Source organism: Benincasa hispida, chromosome 4, assembly GCF_027475165.1.
Source record: "Benincasa hispida cultivar pf3 chromosome 4, pf3_genome.v1.1, whole genome shotgun sequence".
In the NCBI taxonomy this organism is placed as follows: domain Eukaryota; kingdom Viridiplantae; phylum Streptophyta; class Magnoliopsida; order Cucurbitales; family Cucurbitaceae; genus Benincasa; species Benincasa hispida.
The window spans coordinates 36,541,788-36,564,097 of record NC_143481.1 but is presented as its reverse complement, the minus strand read 5'-3'; the positions used below and the strand labels follow the sequence as shown (position 1 = coordinate 36,564,097).

General features: G+C 33.7%; 2 protein-coding genes across 3 annotated transcripts; one reads left to right on the top strand and one right to left on the bottom strand.

Moving 5' to 3' along the window:
• Positions 1-1,090: 1,090 nt before the first annotated feature.
• Positions 1,091-4,478, bottom strand: LOC120074960 (large ribosomal subunit protein uL18-like). The gene is made up of 9 exons (XM_039028073.2): positions 4,329-4,478; positions 3,913-3,982; positions 3,725-3,816; positions 2,945-3,071; positions 2,756-2,835; positions 2,518-2,634; positions 1,828-1,962; positions 1,571-1,740; positions 1,091-1,486 (listed from the first exon to the last, which is right to left on the bottom strand). Exons 1-9 carry the CDS (start codon positions 4,329-4,331, stop codon positions 1,375-1,377), a joined length of 906 nt encoding a protein of 301 aa, XP_038884001.1. The 5' UTR covers positions 4,332-4,478; the 3' UTR covers positions 1,091-1,374.
• Positions 4,479-15,711: 11,233 nt separating this feature from the next.
• LOC120076555 (Haloacid dehalogenase-like hydrolase (HAD) superfamily protein) lies at positions 15,712-19,892 on the top strand. Of its 2 annotated transcripts, none has more exons than XM_039030421.2 (7): positions 15,712-15,979; positions 16,408-16,477; positions 16,580-16,739; positions 17,342-17,423; positions 17,915-18,131; positions 18,986-19,050; positions 19,566-19,892. In XM_039030421.2, the coding sequence occupies exons 1-7, from the start codon at positions 15,887-15,889 to the stop codon at positions 19,818-19,820; spliced, it is 942 nt and encodes a 313-aa protein (XP_038886349.1). In that variant the 5' UTR covers positions 15,712-15,886; the 3' UTR covers positions 19,821-19,892. The 2 variants fall into 2 exon arrangements, with proteins under 2 accessions (XP_038886349.1, XP_038886348.1); XM_039030420.2 differs by having other exon boundaries at positions 18,971-19,050.
• The last annotated feature ends 2,418 nt before the right edge of the window (positions 19,893-22,310 follow it).

The following is a 22,310-nucleotide window of genomic DNA, read 5'->3' as shown; positions in this document are numbered from 1 at the left end:
TAAAGATTCTAGTTCACTCAATTAACAAAAGATAAGGGTTTTTTGGTCGGTAAATATGTATTTAGTAAACAATTCGAATTTTATTTTCTGAAAATTATGTTCGAAATCTGTGATTCAAATAGTGTAAATATTAAAACAACATTTTTAGTTTTCATTACATCTCAATTTTGAATTTTAAATTTTATAGTACAAAATTTAAATAAAGACAAAAATTTAAAAATATAGTATATCACATTATAAACTCAATATATATTATATAATGTGTTATAAATTATATAATTTCATAATATAATAACTTACCAAAAATTTTAACATAAAACATATTCATAAATAAGTTAATAATAATTTATTGTCAAATAATATATAGCGGGTAACTACAATTAATTTGATTTATAAATATAGTATCAAATACATTTTAAATTGTTTAGATTATAATTTAATTTCTTAATCTAATATTACACATCTAAAAACATAAAATACATTAAGGTTCTCTACCAAATAGACAAAGAATTTGTAGAAGCTCAAACAATTCATAATTTTTAAACTTTATTTTTTAGATTATATTTTAATCCTAGTACTATATGGATGGGAAAAATATCGATTTGGTTCCAGTAACACAAAAATTGCTAAAAGAATCATCCAATTAAATGACCTAAATTAGTTTCAACATGTCTCATATCATTTCAAGATTCAATTTAATGTTACAATTTCCATTTTTTTTTCCCTTTCCTTTATTTTTTTTCTTTCAGTGTTAAGTAGAAATTATACGGCTTCGAATTGAGAAAGTAGAATTAAAAACAATAACAATAAAATTTGCACAAACAAATACCCTGATTCTTTCCATACACCCTAGAATTCTTTTACATGAATTAAAATGAAACCCTTAAAACGGAAGAAAGACAAAACAAAAATTCGAAACCAACATATATTTTAAATCCAATATAAATGAACATAACGAAACTATAAGATCATCAATGATCAATCCACGATTTTAAAAATAGCAAAAGAAATAAAATTAATTCCTCCATATTTTGTAAAAATTAAGTCACTGTCAGGCACCACAAGCTCTATCCAACGAACAGCCAAAATATACGAAAACAAAAGATGCAATTGGCATAAATAAACCAAGTTAACACCTTCATATCCAGAACCTCAATTTTGAATTATGCAAACCTAAACTAGAATACTAAAAATAAAAGTTTTTTTTTTAAAAAAAAAACACTGGAGATAATAAAGACGCTAAAAATGCTGCAAAATTGCCAGAGGCAGAGAAAAAAATAATCTATGGATATTCTCACATAATCTAAATGGTTTGTACTGATAGAATTGGTTGAAATACAGTTTGTGTTGGGAATGCAGGCAACGCTAGTTGAATCACTCTTCATCATCTTCTTCGTCATCAGCTCCAGCAGCAGAATTCAATGCATTCAAACGCTCGACCAACTTCGACTTCCTTTCTTCATATGTGAGCTTCTTCAAGTTATACCTATGAGAAAAACCGCATAAGGATGCAAAACCAGAAATTAAAATGCTAGTTCAATCATGAGAAACAAAGAGTTTCGACATTAACCTTTTGTGCTTCTTTGGTGGTTGTATCTCAGTCGTCTTTGCCAATGGTTCTGCACGGATTGCAGAATGAACTTTCTTCAACAACTCCTCAATGTTGTCGGGCTCGATCCCTTTCTTGATGTAATCACTGAATTGAGATTGATACTTCTCTGGTTCATCCTCCATCAACGTCTGAGGAACACAACTCAAAAGTGAATATGACTATTCATGGCTGAATATACTAATGACTGCTCTAATATTAAATCCTGGAATGTTTACCCGCATATAGGCAGCAACGTGGCCCCCAAAAATGTATTTGCGATGAACATCAGCATCGAGCTCCTTGCTGTCCTTTGAAAAACCAGCAAACCTCTTGACACCATGTGGAACATCCAATCCACCATCTAAAGCTCCCTGTGTGACAAAAAAATCATAGCTTCAGTCTCAAAAAATACAACGGTTTCAGGTACAAAGAGCCACTAGGCACTGGCATTATGAAGAATATGGAAAATATTAGATAAACTATCCCAATTGTAAATTTGTAATCTTTCAAATTACAAAGCGAACAGATACTGCAATGAACTTAAAAACTACTCATAATAGTTAAACCATAATAAGCAACTAAATTATAATGGACATTAAATCTCAAAGGATGAACAATGGGTAGAAAGAACAAAATACAGAAATATGAGCATGCAAACACACACGTATACATGTCACATAAATAGAACTCAAGGACACAGTTGTACAACCCATGGAACAAATCCTGTTCAAGTAAGGCCGTTACATGTCACATAAATATATAATTGGTTTAACAAGATAATTCACTCATTTCATATCCAACCATGGTTTGAAGAAGAATCAATAAAGTCACTCGTGTAAACATTCATCAAACCATAGAAAAATACTGTAAATAGCAGAAAGAAAACAGATCCTACAGCTCATCTTAAATGGACTAACTAAATATACCTTGAGGGCACCAAAAACACGATTTCCCGTTGTTGTTCGGACTAGACCTACATCAAGGAGGGCTCTGAAAGGCCTTCGGCTATCTGTGGGTTCCACGGAGAAATCCTCTCCGGTAACCTAATTATACAAACACTTTCAGTGATTAAGAGTTTTAATGGAAGGGGTAATCCATCAAAGAAGAGGTGAACTTCATTCTATTTTTCTTCTTTATAAGGTGATGACGGGGAGGATAGAATACCTCAAGATTACCCTCGTACTCATCATCCATCTCAAGCTTCTTCAAGACACGCCGGGCCAATAGAAGTCCAGTACAGTATGCTAAACAGGTTTCCATGCACCCATTCCAGAAAAATGAAGATAGGGATAAGAAGTTAGTAAGAAATCAAAAAACTCGGCCCCCGCAAGACTTACAATGCAAAAGTAGTACCTGCTGCATAATTTGTCAGACCAACTTCAAGACCATAACGAGGCAGCTCATGAGAATAAGCGGCAGCAAGAACCATGTCACCAGCAATGCTAGAAGATACTATTTGTGCTGTAATATCCTTATTGGTCTAGATACAAACGTTAAGGTTCCCATTTCTCAAGCGAACATAAACATAGCTCACCATTCACAACACAAAAAAAATGCTTGTAAAAATGTAATGATAGATAGTATTTGTTCTAGCATATCAGCAGCAATGCTAGAAGATACTATTTATTGCTCTAGAGATGAACGTTAAGGTTCCCATTTCTCAAGTGAGCATAAATAGAGCTCACCATTCACAACATAAAAATGCTCATGAAAATGTAATGATAGATAGTAGCGGTACATCAAATGTACTCAAAGATGGTTACATAAAAATGAGGACTTGCAGGAAGTTTAACGAACCATAAAAGGAATAACTGATTCTATATTAATAAATTTGATGGATAGAATCAGCACAGAATATCACAAGGCTGTCTATTACAGCTTGCAACATAAATCAATGGACCAATCGGTAGAACATAGCGGTCACAATGCATATCATGGTCATGACACTAAGTGAATGATGTGTTCATACAGAAATTCCTATTGTTGAGACAAGCATACAGACCCGGACATCAAAATAAAATGGTGGGAAAATTGCAAGGAAGATCCAAACCATTCATTGCAAGTTCATTAAGAAACAACTAGAAAATAAAACAAAATACCATTGGCATTAATCAGCTAACTGTTTCAGGATACAAATCTAATAACAAAACGGTACTTGGGAGTATTGTACTTGTTCTTGTCTTGATTAATGAGGCGAATCCTAGCCCGGTAATCAGTCTTCCCCTCTGTACATTACCAGAAGGAGAGAGTATTATCAGAATCCGACAATTAACTTTTTCAAGTATGATTTATGAAGATAAACAAAAAGAAATGGGAAATACCTCTTCTTCTCTTGTATTTAACCTGGTACCGTTTGAAGTATGCCTTCGTCTTTTGAGCTTTCGCGAAAGCCTGCAAAAAAAATAAGCATTAAATTTTTTCTGATCACTGGAAACAATACTGACGAGAACATTTTTAACAAACTTAAGCGAAACAAGGCAGTTACTTGCTTCAATCATTCTCAAAAACGCTAAACAATCCTATAGAGAACAACTCAATTACACAACAACAAAAATCAATTGAATGTAAGTAATATTGCCGAAGTAAAAGCAAATGCAATGTCCAGATCCTCGTGAAATTGAACAAAAAAATGTATACAGTGCGGAAAAATCTGTACCATTGCCTTCACTGAATGCTAAAACTGCAAGAACGCTAGAAAATATAGAGAATATTCCTTAAGATTTGAGCAAAAACTCACCATCTCCGGAGCTGAGACTTGAAGTAGACTCAGAGTATGAGAGACACGAAGACGGCCGAAGCAGAGGGGTTCTTCGATCGAAGGATCAGCTATTTGTATGAACCCTAAGGACACGTGATCAACGGTTCAGATTGTTCTGGCATTATTGACATTTAGGCGTTGTCTTTAATTTTTAAATATTAAGAAAATAGCTTTATTTAAAAAATATGGTGCAATTGTTTTAAACTTAGAAGATATAGATTTGATTGGGTTATAACAAAATAAACATAAAAAAATATATCTTAATTTCAAATAATAAAATTAAATATTAAAAATTAATTTAAAATCATACCTGATTTTAGAAGAATCCAAAATTCAATGGAAAGCTAATTTACTTTTATCCTTCTCAACCGCATAAAACATATATATGGGGCGTTTGGGACGCAAAGTAGATTATTACCGTCTGTGAGTGATAATAAACTGTCTGTTTTTATAGTATGTATTTGAAGTGTACATTATTATAGTATGTGTCTGGGGTGCAGAGTATTATATTTTATCTTATAGTAGTCCATGTTTGGAGTGCGAGTTATCATAGTCTGAATTATAACGTCTGTAATTTGAATGTAGATTATTTTAGACCATGCGTAACTTTTTCTACTACCATACTTTATAATATTAATAATTCTGCATATGAAATATCATATTTTGAAAATATAATTAAGACTATATGTTCCAGCAATTTATACAAAATCAATTTGATTGTAATTTATATTAAAAGCTAACCACCATTTTTTTTGTCATTTTGGGAGATATCTTGGTTGTGGCCAAAAAAGGGGAAAAAAAATACATTATTGTCGGATGCAATTCATGTGTTTCATATATAAAGCTCTTTTTTTTTTTTTAGGTACAAAAAAATGTAAGACAAAATAACTAACTCATGATTCCATGATTAAAATGTAAGACAATTTCTCTTTGAACTATTCAGTTCTTAACGTCCTGGGCTAAAATATGTAAGAACATCGTCAGTTCTAACTAATTCGCCAGTTGTCTTAAGTAAATGACATCAAATGGCAAAACATCTTCTATCTATTTGTACTTTGACGACTGTTAGGGTTGATGAATGAGTCGAAAGTATGCTAATTGTCTAATATGATGTCTACGGTCGTGTGATGTATTTTCTATCCTCCTATGGTCATTCAGTAATAACTACGACCACTTGATGAAATGGGGAGGGAAGTGGGACAAATGGCCGAGACTAGTGTTAAAAGTATCTGACATTGTGAAGCTGTAAATGTTGTTAGCATCGTAACTAGTTCTGTTGGGTCCATATGTACTCAACAATTGGAACTGGTTCTAAAAAAAAAAAACTAGATCATAAAATAATTAAAATACCGATTTCTTAGTCAGATTCCAAAAATACTTCTTAGTCATGTTAACACTGTTTTTTTTTTAAATGTTAACAATACTTTAAAAAAATAATTTTTATAATACTTTAAAAATATATATTATTTTGTTAAGTAAACTTAGTCAAATTCAAAAAAATAAAAACCATTTTGCATGTTAACAAGACTCAATTTTTTTTCATGTTAACACTATTTTTGTTTTCATGTTACCAGCACTTAAAAAACAACACTTTTTATATTACATTTTTTTAATATCCAATCCTAAAAAGGGAAATTTATACGGATGACCCATTTTTTGGCCAAAAATGTCAAATGGCCCATTTTTTTAAAAAAATTGTCAATTGACCCTCTACTCACACCATTGCCATATTAGATTGCGTAAATGCTCTTATCTCTTTGTCTTTTTATCTTTTTACTGAAAACCAAAACTAAACTTCTCTTCAAAGGTAACGGCTTGCAAAATCCATAATTTGAAATTAATCATTTGGGCTTGTAAAATCTTCCACTACCACCGACAAATCGAATTTGATTGAAAAATGATTTCATTTTGTGTCGATTATGTCTTAAACTGATTGATAATGGGGATAGGGTGGGTCATTCTGGGTTTAGAAATACTGTGAACCTATGGGGTTTTTTTTTTCCCGATGTGTTATGAGATTGAAGACAAGTAGAAAGAGAGAATGTGAGCGAGATAAGTGAGAGTGAAATCGGCGAGAGCGACACAAGCGAGAGTGGCACTAGAGAGAGTGAGACTAGCGAGACAATGTCTAAAGAAAATCTTTCTCTTTCTTTCTTCTTTGTGGCATTGAAAATCCAACCTGCAGGGCGTCAACTGTTCTTTTTCTCCGCCAATGATGCTTGTGACTTATTCTCTGACCAAATTCAACAAAACTAAAGAAAACGAGAAAGAGCAAGAGAAAGAAAGGGAGAAAGAGTGAGATATATGGAAAGAAAGGGAGACAAAGCTAGAGTTATGAAGGGAGAGGGGGAGATATCTAGAGATATGGAGGGAGAGAGAGCGAGAGATACGGAGAGATATGAAGAGAGAACGAGAGGGAGGGAGAGAGAACAATAAATATGAAGAGAGGGGGGGAAAGAGCGAGACATATGGATGGGGAGAGAGTGAGAGAGATAGAGTGAGAGGTAGAGAGATGGAGAGATATGGAGAGAGTGAAAGCTGTGGCGAGAAAGAGCGAAACCTAAGCATAACGTTCGATCGGAGAGAAATCGAGGGAGAACGATCGGACAATAAATGAGACAGGAATGCGATGGAGAACAAAGGAGATGCAAACAATGAATCGTGGGGTTGGGAACAGTTCCCCTAAGATTATAATCTGATAATATAATTAGGGCTCAGTTGGAGCCCCAAACAAGGAGTGGGCTATTGTAGCCCACTCCATCCCACTCTACTCTTGGGCCCAAACAGGCCAATAGTGATAAAATGTCAGAGAAAAATGATGCAAGAGATATTTTTTTTTAGTTAAAATTATTCAATTTTAGTAAAGTTATTTAGCAAAAATCGAAAAAGAAAATATAACATTTGTCTCGTTCAGTAACCATTTTGTTTTTTAACATTATGTCTATGGACACTACTTTAACCTTCAAATTTCATCATTTATTATTACTTTTCACTAATGGTTTAAAAAACTAAGTCAACTTTTGAGAACTAAAAAAAAAAACTTTCAAAAAGTTATTTTTGTTTTTTGAATTTGGCTAAAAATTCAACCATTGTACTAAGGAAATATGTAAATCACTATAAAAGATGTGGGTGAAATAGACGTAATTTTTAAAAACAAAAACTGAACATCAAACAGTTACCAAAAATGGTCAAGGTTCCATTTTAGTAAATTAAAAGTTTTATGGTCCAAATTGACACAATGTGATAAGTTTAGTGGTCAATTTTTTTCCCTCTACTACAATACAACCTTACAAATTTAAGGCTAACATTGGATTTTTCTCTCTTTCTTTTTTTCTTTTCGTTCTACTATTGTACATACCTTAATGTCATGTGATTGATCGAATTAAAACATTTTATGTCCAAATGTGTGAAAATTGTTAAATAAAAATCTCGCAATCTAGTATAAGTACACCCAGTCAAACAAGTGGTGAATCTAAATATTTTGAGTGTTATGTCCAAGGAACATATGAAACAAAATTGAAGAGTAAATATCTTTCTTGAAAAATGCAACTTTGGTAGCTAATGTGAAATAATTGGGGAATGTCAGTTGCTTTTTAAAAAGAATAAATAATAATGGAAAATGAGGGTGTTGGGCTTGAGGAGCTTGATGGGCTAAAAGAACCATTGCTGTCTTGAAACAAATATTATTTGGGCTTAGTTGAAAGCCTGGCTCGAAATGAAAACCAAAACCACAGATGGATTTTGAACTTGAATAAAACCGTGTGCTAAAAGCACAATCCACGTGAAGATAGATCTTCACCCTACACTTTGATGGACAAGATTCACTTCAAGCACTCAGATAATTGCAGACACTTCAATGACTAACCCTATTCTTTTCTTTCTTGTAGAAGAAAATCAAGAGATAAGAGAGGGAAAACCAGAGGGAGATATTGCAGGAATTCGTCTAGACGATAAAGGCGCTGCCGAGTATTTGTCTAAACGATGAGGGTGCTGAGGTAACGATAAGAATATTAAGAAGATAAAGGAAGAAGAACACCAAGAATTTTACGTGGTTTGGCAAAAAAAGAAGCCTGTGTCCACTGAGAAGCTGATGATTTCTTGACTAGGGAGTTACAACAAGAAATTATAAGATAAGTAGTTAGCTATCTTGATCTCTCAATTTTTCTTTCACTCCTACTTGTACAAGAAATTTACAGATGTATATAAAGACAGCTTGTATAACTAATTTATAACAACCTTGAAGTTGTTTTTCATAACAACCTTGAAGTTGTTTTTCATAACTTGTAATAACAATCTCCACCTTAAAAGAAAACTTCAAGTGTTTCTTCAGCTTCTCCATATTAAATCTCTTCTTCTTTTAACCTTTGTCTGTCAGCTCAAACCCTATAATATCGAGGCATTTCTGAAGTTTGAGCTGAGTGACAGTCTTTGTCAACATGTCGAAGGTATTCTCTGAGGTATGAACTTTCAACACTTCTATTTGCTTTCCTTCAATCTGTTCTCAAATGAAATAATATTTAACATCTATATGCTTTGTTCTGTTGTGATACTGTGGATGCTTTGATAAATATATGGTACTCTGATTGTCACAAAATACTTTTACTGTACTCTGTTTAATCCCGAAATCACTTAGGAGACCCTTTGGCCATAAACCCTCTTTTACTGCTTCTGAAAGAACAATAAACTCTGCTTCAGTAGTAGAAAGGGCTACTACTGATTGCAATGTAGCCTTTCAGCTTAGAACACACCTTCCATATAGGAAGATATAGCCTAATAGAGATTTTCTTTTGTCTAGGTCTCCAGCATAGTCAGAGTCAACATACCCAATTAGTTTTGGTTATCTGTCTGGAAGCTGTTGATACATTAGTTTAGCACTTGTAGTGCCTTTAAGGTACCTCATTATCCACTTAGTTGCCTCCCAGTGCCTCTTACCCGGATTAGCCATATATCTACTTACCAGACTTGTAGCATAAGTAATATCTGGCCTTGTAGACACCATTAGATACATTAGGTTTCCCACAACTTAGGAATAGGGGATAGTTGACATTACCTTATGATGTTCAATGTCAGATTCTTTAGGTGAATTCTCTGTTGAGAGTTTGAAATGATTAACAATAAGAATACAGACTGATTTAGCCTTTGTCATATGATATTTCTTAACAATTTCTGATAATATTGTGACTGATCAATGCTGATAATATTTGATTTTTTGTTTTTTTATTACATCAATGCCTAGTATTCTCATTGCATTGCCCATGTCTTTCATTTCAAATTATGACTTGAGTAGATCTTTGACTTTATTTAATTCTTGCATAGTTGCTCCTGATAATAGCATGTCATCCACATAGAGTAACAAATAGATAGGATGAGTGTAGGTATCAGTGTTTATGTAAACACAACTATCATAAGAACTCTTATTAAAGTCATTCTTCTGCATAAAGTCGCTGAATCTCCTGTTCCAGCACCTAGGGGACTGTTTAAGGCCATCGATAGACCTTTTAAGTAGGCAAACATGGTCTTCTTTCCCTCTGACCTCATACCCCTTAGGTTGGCTTATGTAGATAACTTCTTTTAGGAAGCCATGTAGAAAAATTGTTTTAACATCAAGTTGCTCCAACTCTAGATCGTTCTAAACCACAATAGACAATAATAGTCTGATAGAAGTTTGTTTGACCACTGGAGAAAATATCTCATTGAAATCAACACCTGGTCTTTGAGTAAAACCCTTAGCTACCAACCTAGCTTTATATTTAGGTCCTTGATCATTAGGGAATCCCTCATTCAATTTGTACACCCATTTGGATGCAATTGGTTTGCAACCTTTGGGCAAAAGTGTTAACTCTCAAGTGTTATTTATGACTAGCGAATCAACTTCTTCATTCATTACTTCTATCCACAACTTAGCTTTAAGATAACTCACTACTTCTTCAAAAGTTGAGGGTTCTGCTTCATTATATAGATCTGAAGCATTTAGAGCTAAGTAGTCATCATATATTGAAGGTGGTACAATAATTCTTCTTTGCCTATCTCTAGCTAGGTTGTACCCCCTCAAATATGGTTCTTCTTGCTCTAGATAAAAAATAGTATCTTCTACTTCTTCTTCAAGATGAGGTAGTTTATCAAAAGGTGATTATGAGCTTGAAGGATCAGAGCTAGGGTTGAGAACTTGCTCCACCTCAATTTTATCATTCTTCATTTGAGGTGTTGTAACATTAGATGTAGATATTTGCATAAACATCTCATCCTCCCTAAAAACAACATCTCTACTTTTAATACATCTCTTCTTTGTAAGGTGCCACATTCTAAATCCCCTCACTCCTTATGTGAAACCAAAAAACATACATTTCACGGCTCGGGCAGCTAATTTTCCTTTGTTCTAATGAACAAATCCAGTGCAACCAAACATCCTTAGATTATTTAGGCTAGGAGGTTGTTTGGTCCACCTTTCTTCAGGAGTTAGAAGATTAAGAGATGCATGAGGGCATCTATTTAGGGTATAGACAATATATGAAGCTTCTTTAGCCTAAAATTTATCAGGGAGTATTGCATCTGACAGTAGTCTTCTTACTCTTTCCATAATAGTTCTACTCAATCTCTCTGCCACCTCATTTTGTTGAGGTATATAGCTAACAGTCTTGTGTCTAGTAATACCATGTTGTCTACAAAAAACATTAAAATCTTATGCACAGTACTCAAGCCCATTGTTAGTTCTCAGACACTTAATTTGACTATTAGACAAATTTTCAACCATAATCTTCCATTATTTGAACTTATCAAATACTAAGTCCTTAGATTTAAGGAAATATATCCAACATTTTCTAGAGTAGTCATCCACAAAGGTTAAGAAGTACCTGGCTCCACAAGGATTGAAAAAATGAGGGACCTCATAGGTCCAAATGCACATAGTCAAGGATGGCCTTGGTTGTATGCTGAGCCTTTACAAAACTCTGCCTCGTAGCCTTGCCTCTCACACAGTGTTCATAGAAGGATAGGCTTTGATGAATTCCCTTAGGTAGAATTCCTTGCTTAGCAAGAGCTTGTAGACCTTTAGTACTAATGTGTGAGAGTCCTTTGTGCCAAAGATCTCCTTCAGTAGGCTGCTTCTGAATTACAACCAAACCTGAATGCATTTTCTGAACTCCTTGAACAACATAGACACCATTTATCTTGACCCCTCCGAGAATAGGCTTGCTGTTATTCAAAGCTTCACAATAGCCTTCTTTTCCTCTGTATTCACAACCAATCAAACCAAGCATGCCTAGTGAAATCATATTTCTCTTCAACTTAGGCACATGTCTGACATTTCTCAATAGTTTGACTGATCCATCTTCAAGTTTGAGTGTTACAGAACCAATACCAACCATGGACATGAGTTACTATTACCCATGTAAACAAAGCCTCCATCAAACTCTCTATAAGTGTTGAACCAGTCTTTGTGGGGTGTCATGTGAAAAGAACACCCTGAGTCTATAACCTAATCTAGATTCTTATTAGATTCTTCATCTGCCTTCAAATTTGATGTAGATAGGGCATCTGAATAGAAGTAAGAATCCTCACAAACTAATGCTTCACCTGATTGATTTTGTTGGACTTTCTGTTGAGGTTGTGGTTGCTTGTTCTTCTGCTCATTTTTCCACTTTAATGTTCTGCAACCCTTGATTAGATGTCCCAGCTTTTTGCAGTATTTACATCTAACCTTGGTTTTTTTATTTTCCCTCTTATGTTGAGCTTTGTTTCCCTTTTCCTTATTATTCTGTTTATACTTTCCCTTAACAAATAAACCCTTAACACTGGGCTTATCTTCCTTGCTGGTTAGGAGCTCGATCTCTCTGATTTTAAGGGTTGAAATGATAATATCAGTAGTTAGAGAGTCTCTACCATATTTTAGGGCAGTTTTGACATCCTTATAGGAATCCGGAAGTGAGTTAAAAAGCACAAAGGCTTCATTATCTACCTCAATCTCTTATCCTTGAGTCTTGAATTTGGTAGTAATCCTTTTGAAGTCATCTAAGTTTTCTGTCAAGGATTTTGAAGAACTCATTTTGAAGGTGAAAAACCTTTCCCTTAGAAAAAGTTTGTTGGGCAGAAGATTCTTTGTCTCATAAAGCTCATTCAGCTTACTCCACATTGTGAATGCAGTTTCTTGGTCGATCACTTGTCTTAGAACACTGTCTGACAAACTAAGAACAAGTGTGCCATGAGCAATTAGCTCCATGTTCTCCTTTTCTTCTTCTGTTGCAGTAGTAGGAGCTTGGCTGGATCTTCAAGGGCCTTATGAGCCCTTTGTATGCCCCAAAATGGTTTTGATCTTGGCTTTCCACAAGCCAAAGTCTTATTTCCCATCAAACTTTTCAATATCATATCTTGCTAATGCCATTTCTCTGTCTGAAAGCTCCAATATTTTGTTTCTTTAGAATCTGAACTAATCTCGAAGTTTTCTTGTAGGTTCTGATACCACTTATTGGGCTTGAAGAGCTTGATGGGCTAAACAAATCACTGTTGTCTTGAAACAAATATTATTTGGGCTTAGTTGAAAGCCTGACCCGAAATGAAAACCAAAACCACTGATGGAATTTGAACTTGAATAAAATCGTGCGCTAAAAGCATAATCCATGTGAAGATAGATTTTCGCCCTACACTTTGATGGACAAGATTCACTTCAAGCACTCTGGTAATTGCAGACACTTCAACGACTAACCTTGTTCTTTTCTTTCTTGCAGAAGAAAACCGTGAGAGAAGAGAGGGAAAACCAGAGGGAGATGCTACAGGAATTCGTTTAGACGATGAAGGTGAGATTCGTCTAGACGATTGAGGTATTGCTGAGATTCGTCTAGACAGGTAAGATTCGTCTAGACGATGAAAGTACTGCCGAGGTTCGTCTAGACGATGAAGGTGCTGCCGAGTATTTGTCTAAACGATGAGGGTGCTGAGGTATAAAGGAAGAAGAACACCAAGAATTTTACGTGGTTCGGCCAAAAAAGAAGTCTACGTCCACGGAGAAGCTGATTTTTTTATTGGGGAGTTACAACAAGAAATTACAAGATAAGTAGTTAACTATCTTGATCTCTCAATTTTTCTTTCACTCTTACATATACAAGAAATTTACAAATGTATATAAAGACAACTTGTATAACTAATTTCTAACAACCTTGAAGTTGTTTTTCATAACTTGTAATAACAAAGGGATTCAACCATGCACATGTAACTTTCACTCAATTTAAATATAGAATAAAATAAAATAATAATAAAAAAAAAAACCAACTCCAATACTATGTATCGTGAACCAAAATGAAGGCCTATTTGGTAAAATTAGAAAAATATTGTTCTTTTTAAAATTATTTAGAAAAATATGTTTGTTCAAAGATAATTTAGAAAAATACTGTAGTTTTTTTTAATCCATTTTATTAATTTTTTTTTTTCATTTTCTCCCTTTTCCATTTTAACTTCTTCCCATTTTATTATTTTTTTTTCATTTTCTCTCTCTCTCTCTTTTATTTTATTATTTTAATATTCAACCTCCCTTTTTTCATTTTATTATTTATTATATTCGACCTCACTTTGTTATTATTTCGACCACCATTTTCTTAACCTCTAAAAAATATCATAGAAAATAATATCTCATTCATGTTTCCTTCCATAATTTAAAAATAATAAAATGTAAACTAAAATATTCATTTTAATACAACTATTATCTCATTTATTTAAAAATAATTAAAAAAATCAATGTGCTCCACAAGGCGGGTGTCGTCGATTTCGAATTTGAGGTTGCTATGGTTCCTTTTGACATTGCTCCGATACTTCTGCAGACGCTTAATAATATAAATATTCATTATGCTCTCCACGACCATGATCATATCCATGCACATATGAAAACAATGGACCAACATCTGAATCATAATATCCTGAACCAAATATTGACATCATCGTCATCGAACTAACATAATCAGTTTGGCTTTGCGTCTGCATCATAGGGGTCAAATCTTCTATATTATGGGCAACCTCATCAAACTCATATTCTTCTTCTTGAACAATTCTCTACGTCCAGGAATTGGTTGAGGAACAATAGGTATATATATATATAATGTATCTCCTCCATATAGCTCTCGTTGTCACTACATATAGCATGAACCTGGTTCAGATCATTTGCAATATCACGGAGTTTACTGTTGTTTGATCTGTGAATTATAAAATAATTAGACAATATTTGAAATAAATTTAAATTAAAAATAATTAGATAATATTTATTTATGTACCAGATGACCTACAGTTGCTCCCATACGAGTAACGTAGCGCCTTGTAATATTATTATATCAGTTGATGTAGTTTTGAGTAACATCCCTATCAAACTGCCCAATAGAACCCCATTGCAATAAACCCAACAGTTCCATCACACTACCAAATGTGCAACTTTGGACCAATCTCCAGTTTAAGTCGATGTCATGCAGTAGGGGTTTAGTACTACAAGGGGATGGGACATCCTGTTGAAAATCGAATTGTCTCATTACCTGTCATGAGATGACTAGTCCGCCATATGTTTTAACCACTAGTACAAAAATTGAGCAAAGTGTCCATAACAACTTTGTAAGGCTCCCAAATAATCTGAAACATAGAACATTACATTGCAAAACATTCAAGACAAATACAATGAAAAATTGTATAAAAAAATCAATTTAGTTCAGTGTACCTGATCAGGTTGAAGCAAATCAAACATGTATATATGCTTGTTGACTACATGTGTGATTGTCTTAGTCATACAAAATTTGTCTCTCCACCTATATTTTTAAATTAATAATTTAGATTTTGAATTAACCAAATCATTCATGTAAAAATTAAATTGAATTAAAATAATATACCGAGAATCGTAGGCTCGTCCAGCTAACAGGGCGTTATTCACATGTTGAAGTTGTGGAGTCATGGTTGGAAATCATTCGTAAGCCCATAGTTGCAAGAGTATCGACAAATGCTGTGATTAGATGCCAATCCAGCTGAATGAATCCTAATTTGGTAACTCCATAAAATACAGACGTCCTAATTTGGTAACTCCATAAAATACAGACGTACGAAGTAACGATAGTATTCGAGGGTGGGGTGAGATAGTGCATTGAACAACGGTCTCTCAAAGATATTTCACCAGTGGTAAGTGATTGCATATGCAATGTAAGCGATCACATATATTGATGTAAGCTATCGTGTATGCTGATGTTAGTGATCCCACATCTTTTTTTGCACAAATAAAATTTTTGTTTTCGTCACATTTTTGTCAATATAAATTCGTTTTAATTAAACGATCACTCATTTTTATATGATTTTTTACATTTTTTCCAACATACTTATACAGCAAGCAAAATGTTAAAAAGCATCCGGATAAAAAGTGATATTTCTCACGGAAAGAGTTAAATTTTTTTGCATTTGGGTGATTTTGTACAATTTTCCACTGAAAATTCAGGCGAAATAAGAAGCAAAAGAACAATGAACAAAGAACAAAGGAATCTTTAGATCGTCGAAATTCGCTGCGTCGGATTGGAGGCAGGAGAAGAATGGCGCCTGGTTGGTCTGTGATTTCGCCAGAGTCCCACCTGTTTCAGAGCTTTAATGGCCTTCAACAGCTAGCCGAGACGCGTCGCTTCAAGGTAATTTGCTTAATTCTTACTCATGATTTGATGGTCTTTGATTTTGGTTCTTCCTTCTCAATTTTCTTATTCATTCCATTTCCAAATCGAATCAGAGGCCTTTCAATTGCATCTCTTTTCATGGCGTTTCTCGACTTAACGCTTTACCGGATCAATAGTCGTTGAAGTCGAGGTGGAGAAGTCTATATTTTCTAAAACTTTCTCAATCGAATGTTTTTCTCCCTTTATAACTCAGCTGAAGTGCTAAATTTCTATGGAAACGCAATTTCTGGTTCTGCAAAAGCTTGGAAATCTAGTGTAGTTAACTTATCTTTAAATGCCACGACGCTAGCCACACATTCGAGTGTTTCTTAGATGCTTCAATTTTCTAATGCTCTGTTCGAGTTCATTCTCGTGATGTTGTGATAAATATGCTGATGACTCCGCAGGCATGGTTTTTGGACCAATTTGGAGTTCTGCACGATGGAAAACAGCCTTATCCCGGAGCTGTTGTAGCGTGTGCGTTTCCATTCACCCTAATTGATTGTTATAGCTTCATTACATCAGAGTTTGAGCATAACACTAATAAGTCATAATTCCTTAACTTTCATTGTGATGCAGTGGAGAAGTTGGCAGAATGTGGTACTAAGATGGTTATTATAAGTAATTCTTCAAGACGCTCATCGACGACAATGGAAAAATTGAAGAGCCTCGGATTCGACCCCAGTCTGTTTGTTGGAGCCATTACAAGTGGAGAACTTACTCATCGTTATCTGCAAAGGTTAATAATCCTTTTCTAACACTTCGTCAAGATGTTAGTCTTTGTATTATATACTTGTAAGTCGAATACAAACGCTATATCATTGATGGTTGCCAAGCATATTCGATTCATCCATCATACACTGTGAACAGCATCATGTACACTGTAACATATAATGTCTTTCTCTCGCCATTAGAGAGAGAGAGATATTGTACCACTACAGCAGTTTGCCTCTTATCTTGTTCATAATTGGATGCCTTTCTAATAATATATTCATCCGATTTGTTCATTATTGGATGTTTACAGTTCGGTAAAATTTTCTCAACTTTTTTTTTTTACGATTAGAGCCGTTTGCCTCTTATCTTGTTCATGATTGTACCGCTTATAACATGAAGAGTGCATACGCCTTTCTAACCATTGATATTATTACGGATCGGGCAACACTAAGACTACTAAATGGGCAATAAGAGTGGCAATTTATGCTTACTTAAGTGCCGCAGCTACTTCCACGTTTTACATTTTAAAACTTATGTCTTTTATAATTACATTTGTTTCTTCGAGATTGATTTTATGGGAGGTCTTCCATTTTAGTGAACTCATTTTATGGTTTCTGCTATTAAAAGGAGGGATGATGCGTGGTTTGCTGCTCTTGGTAGATCTTGCATTCATATGACTTGGAGTTCCCGTGGAGCTATATCGCTCGAGGTTCAGTCAGATCTGTGAATGTTTTGGTGTTTCTGTTGTCATTCAGTTCATTTTCCTACAGTTGAGCTCCTCATTTTACATGTCTGCTGGTTTGTGGTCGATACTTGGATCCCCCCACCCACCCACCAAAAAGGAGAGAGAGATAGAGAGAGCTTGATTATTACAGTCTTAGGAAAGGATAATTGAGCACTTTCTCAACACAGTTATATTTGCAGTCTAGTTAATTCTTACAATCTCTTCTCGGAAAGGTAAAGATATAGGAAGTGAACACCTGTTATAAATTATAATGAGAAAATATCCTGGTCGAGGACCTTAGAACCTGCCTTTCACAAAATTTCCCCCTGTATTCGGTCAAATGAACTCTGAATTAACAGTGAAACACCTGCTGGCTATGTGCTAAATTTGATTCCCTTAGTTTTCAACTATCAAAGTACTAAAACGAACGAGGTACAGGAAATTTGTAGTGAACTCAAAATTTTTCTTGTTTGTAGGGTCTGGGCATAAGAGTAGTGGACGATATTGAAGAAGCTGAGTTTATATTGGCTCATGGTACTGAAGCTTTGGGGCATCCTTCTGGCGATTCACTACCAATGACCCTTGAGGAACTTGAGAAAATATTGGAGCAGTGTGCAGCCAAAAAGATTCCGATGGTGGTAGCTAACCCAGATTTTGTGACAGTTGAGGCTAGAGATTTACGTGTAATGCCTGGTAAGCGTTCACTTGGTTGCTTGGGGGGGATTCTTCTCGTTGCATTGTTTTTTTCTTCCCCTATCTGTGTCCCCTTTGTTTTTTTTAAAGGAACCCTTTGGTCTCTTATCCTAAAGCTGTTCACTCGTCAATGTAAATCAATGCATTGGAAAAAGCCTTATTGAGATTCAAGAAGTATTTGATGCAGGGAAAAGGTGTTCATGATAGCTCAGGTCCATAGTTTGTTGACTATTTACTTGATTTGATTTGTAGGATAATGAAATGATAGTCTCAAATTCAAAGAAGGAAAAAACCTACTACCATCACCTTGAACTTTTAAAAATTGCTCCGGAAGACGTTAGGCACCACAGTTCACAATCACCTCCAGATTTTGGATGCATTCTACTATGGGAAGAATGTGCCAAAAGAATGTCTAAATGCCCCTTTCAAAAGGGAAATTACAAGCCCTCAATATAGTAATTCTCGACTTTCTGGATAATTCAGATATAGTTATCATATAAAGTTCACGTTGAATTGCTTATTAATTTTTGAATATGGATGCTAAAATATTCATGTTAAATGTCCTCATCAAATGCTTAAAGCATTTTAGCCGTTGTTTATCATAGTATTCACAGTTCAGTAATAATGACTAATTTATTTCAGCTAGGGAAATCCCAATTAAGACTATTATTACCCAAGGTATGTGGAACTAATATTTTGTCTAGATGCCAATTAAGCCTTCAATTTGTCCAAGTACCTTTTTGTTCGGGAAGTTTGATCCCACTCTCGATCTATGCTGGTGATATCGAATACCAAGTTTTTTTAATTACTTAATTAGCCTTGTATATCATAAGAACTAGTGGTGGAGTCTGCAGGTACACTTGCATCCAAATATGAAAAGCTTGGTGGTGAAGTGAAATGGATGGGCAAACCCGACAAGGTGATTTTTTTCATATTATTATTAATAGGTTCTTTATGAGTTTGAACAATGGCAATAGTGGAGAACTGAACTATCGACCTTTTAAATGATAATTGCTACCTTATCCACTAAACTATGCTCGAATTGACGTTTTGAAAGGGTGATGTCGATTGTTATAATTCATTTAGCATTGCATGATTGTTCATGTTAACTCACAAGGACATTGATATTTGATGCAAACACAACTGCATACTTGTCATGACCTTCCATCTGTCTTTTGCATTGAATAAAATCATCTAACAATATAACTTGCTTTCACATGATTGTATGAGAATGAATTACTATTTGCTTAACTTCAGTTTTCTATCTGCATCGCGATTTATATACTTTCAAGAATTTAAACTTTAACTTGGAACAATATTGTATATGAAATTTAAAATTTATAGTGATTTCATCCCAACATTTTAGTAGATAATGACTTAGCCTCTGTAGCGTAGAATTTTTAACAATTTAGTTATTTTTCCTGACGATACCAGATCATCTACCAATCTGCAATGTCTATGGTTGGTGTCGATGCCTCTGATTCGATTGCTGTTGGCGATTCACTCCACCATGACATTAAGGGTGCAAATGCAGCCGGAATCCAATCAGTTTTCATAACTGGTGGTATCCATGCAACCGAACTCGGACTTGGTAATTTCGAAGAAACTGCTGATATGAATTCTGTCAAAGCTCTTGCTTCAAAATATGATGCTTATCCATCTTATGTACTGCCTTCATTTACATGGTAGAGTTCTCTCGCTCTCTGTATCTATCAATGATACATTTTTTTTAGCAATTAAAACTTCAGAGTTTTCTGGTAACATGTGTACTCATTGATGTTAGTCGGTAACAATCGATTCTTGTGAATGTATTTGCCGTGAAAATGAGATTTTAGAAAAGGAAAAGGGGAAAAAAAGAAAGGTAAAAAAGCAAAAAAGCCTTGTGATCACTTGGAAATTGGGAGTGTCATGAAGTAATAATCTCACTTATCTAAGGGTGTGTATAGATTAACTTAAGTGTTCACTTTTAAAAATGTCATTTCGAACAAAAAATTGAAGTGTGCAAATACTCAATATGGATTTGAAACACCTTCAAATTTCATTTTTAATATTTCTTTTATTAAAAGAGTTTTAAATAAAAATGATTAAAAAAAATCTCTAATCAATCCAAATGGGACATAAGTGTGCATGTTTCGGATTGGTTTTGAAATGATTAAAATCGGTTTTGTGATGTTTAAAATCAATTCGGAACACACATTTAATCACTCAAAATCAATTCAATTTTTAGTTTTACATTTCTAACCTCATTTTTCGTATTATTTAAAATTAATTTTGAATAATTAAAAATAATTTTGAGTTATTTTGTAATTCACACAAGTGATTTTAACCATTTTAGATTCGCTTCCAAACAAATCAATCCCAATAGTTCCTGATATGCTAGGGTTTTTGTTTTGCTTGTATCAAATGGTAGCATCAAATTATTTTTTTGGTAGGTAAGCATAGTTTAAAATTTCGATCGAAATCTCGAAACTTTTTGGTAGGTAAGCATCAAGTTTTCAATAGGATCGAAATTTCGATAGGGGGACTTTTAGTTTTCCCCCGATTTCTCAAAATTTCGAAATTTTCATCGATATTTCGATATCTTCATTGAAATTTCAAGGTTTTTTTTAATAGTTTTTTTAACAATTAGATATGATAGAGTAAGGGATTTTTTTTCTCTTTTACCATACAAAATCTTTATTTTCAATAAATCACGTATTTTCATTCAAATATTTTTCATTGAATTTTTCCATCATTTTTGTCATCTCAAACTTGAATTAACGTGAGTACTCTACCTACTTGTAGAGTTTTCTTATTTTCCTTTCTTTTTCATTATGTCGTGTTATGTTTAACGTTATGCTTTTTATATCCCTCTTATGTTTAATGTTATGGTTTTTTTTTTTTTTTTTAATTATTATGTCATGTTAGTTTAGTGCTATGAATTATTATTATAAAATGAAGTGAATATAAAAATGAAAAATCACTTCATTTTATATTAAACAATTTATAATTATTTAATATGAAAATATTTATTGTCCTTTAATTTTGTATTAATTTCCAATATTTGATATTATTTTGTAATTATTCAATTTTACAGCCACAATATTTTATTGGTTCAAATCATATTTTAGATTCTCTTCAACTTTTATTTACTTAGTCCATGTACTTTTTAACTCCTTTTTGTTTAATCAATTAATTTTGAAAGTTCCTTTGATTTTTTTATTACAACTTATGTGCAACACTACACTCAATGAACCTATGGGATTGTTTTAAAAAATTGGAAAAAAAATATTGATATTTTGTTATAGAGTTGGTTGTGTAAAAAAAAAAGTGTTAGAATTTAATTTTACAAACAAGGGCTACATCGACTGTTTTTAAAAGCGTAGACAAAAATAAAAATGAACAAAAGTAGAAAATATGATCTACCTCATAATAGATTATGACTAAAATAAGATCTAAATCTATTTTATTTAGTACATTCTTTTTTATGTATTTGTGGGTGTTCGATTTATCTTGTGAGTATCTTGATAATTCTTATGGGCCAAATTAACTTATAAAATATCAAGAGATAACGGTAAACATCATGATCATACCCAAAAGTATTGGCAGATATAGTATAATGCAATTTTTTTTTTTTGTAAATATAGTACAATTTAGATCAAATGATATACTATATCGCTAATAAAAGTCTATCAACAATAAAGTCTATCATCGGTAAGAGCATGTCAGCGATAGAGTGTATCACTGGTAGATTTTATTATGTTTACAATTCTTTAAAAATATTGCTATACACCTAATTATTAGTCCTAAAAATGTTATCCATTGCGATTATCCGAATATTAAATTATAGGGATGTAAATAGGTTGGGTCTTCTTTAAAATGACCCAATGTGGTTGTGTACAGATAAGGCTCAACCCGTCCTGATTCTAGGTCAACCTCGGATTTGTGATATATTAAATAATATTAAAAAAAGTTAAAAATGTAGGGAGGGGATGTGGGTGACTAAGGGATATGAGACTGAAATAAAATAGGAAATTATAACTTTTAGAGGCTATTTGGTTGGAGGGAAAAGAGGGTGGGAATGAGAATGGGTTTACAAAGTCGGTTTGTGGGATTTGTTTATTTATCTTGGAAAAGGTAATTCCTAGGTATCTTTTGCCCACACAAATGAAGGAATTGCATACCAATTGAGAAGTGTGG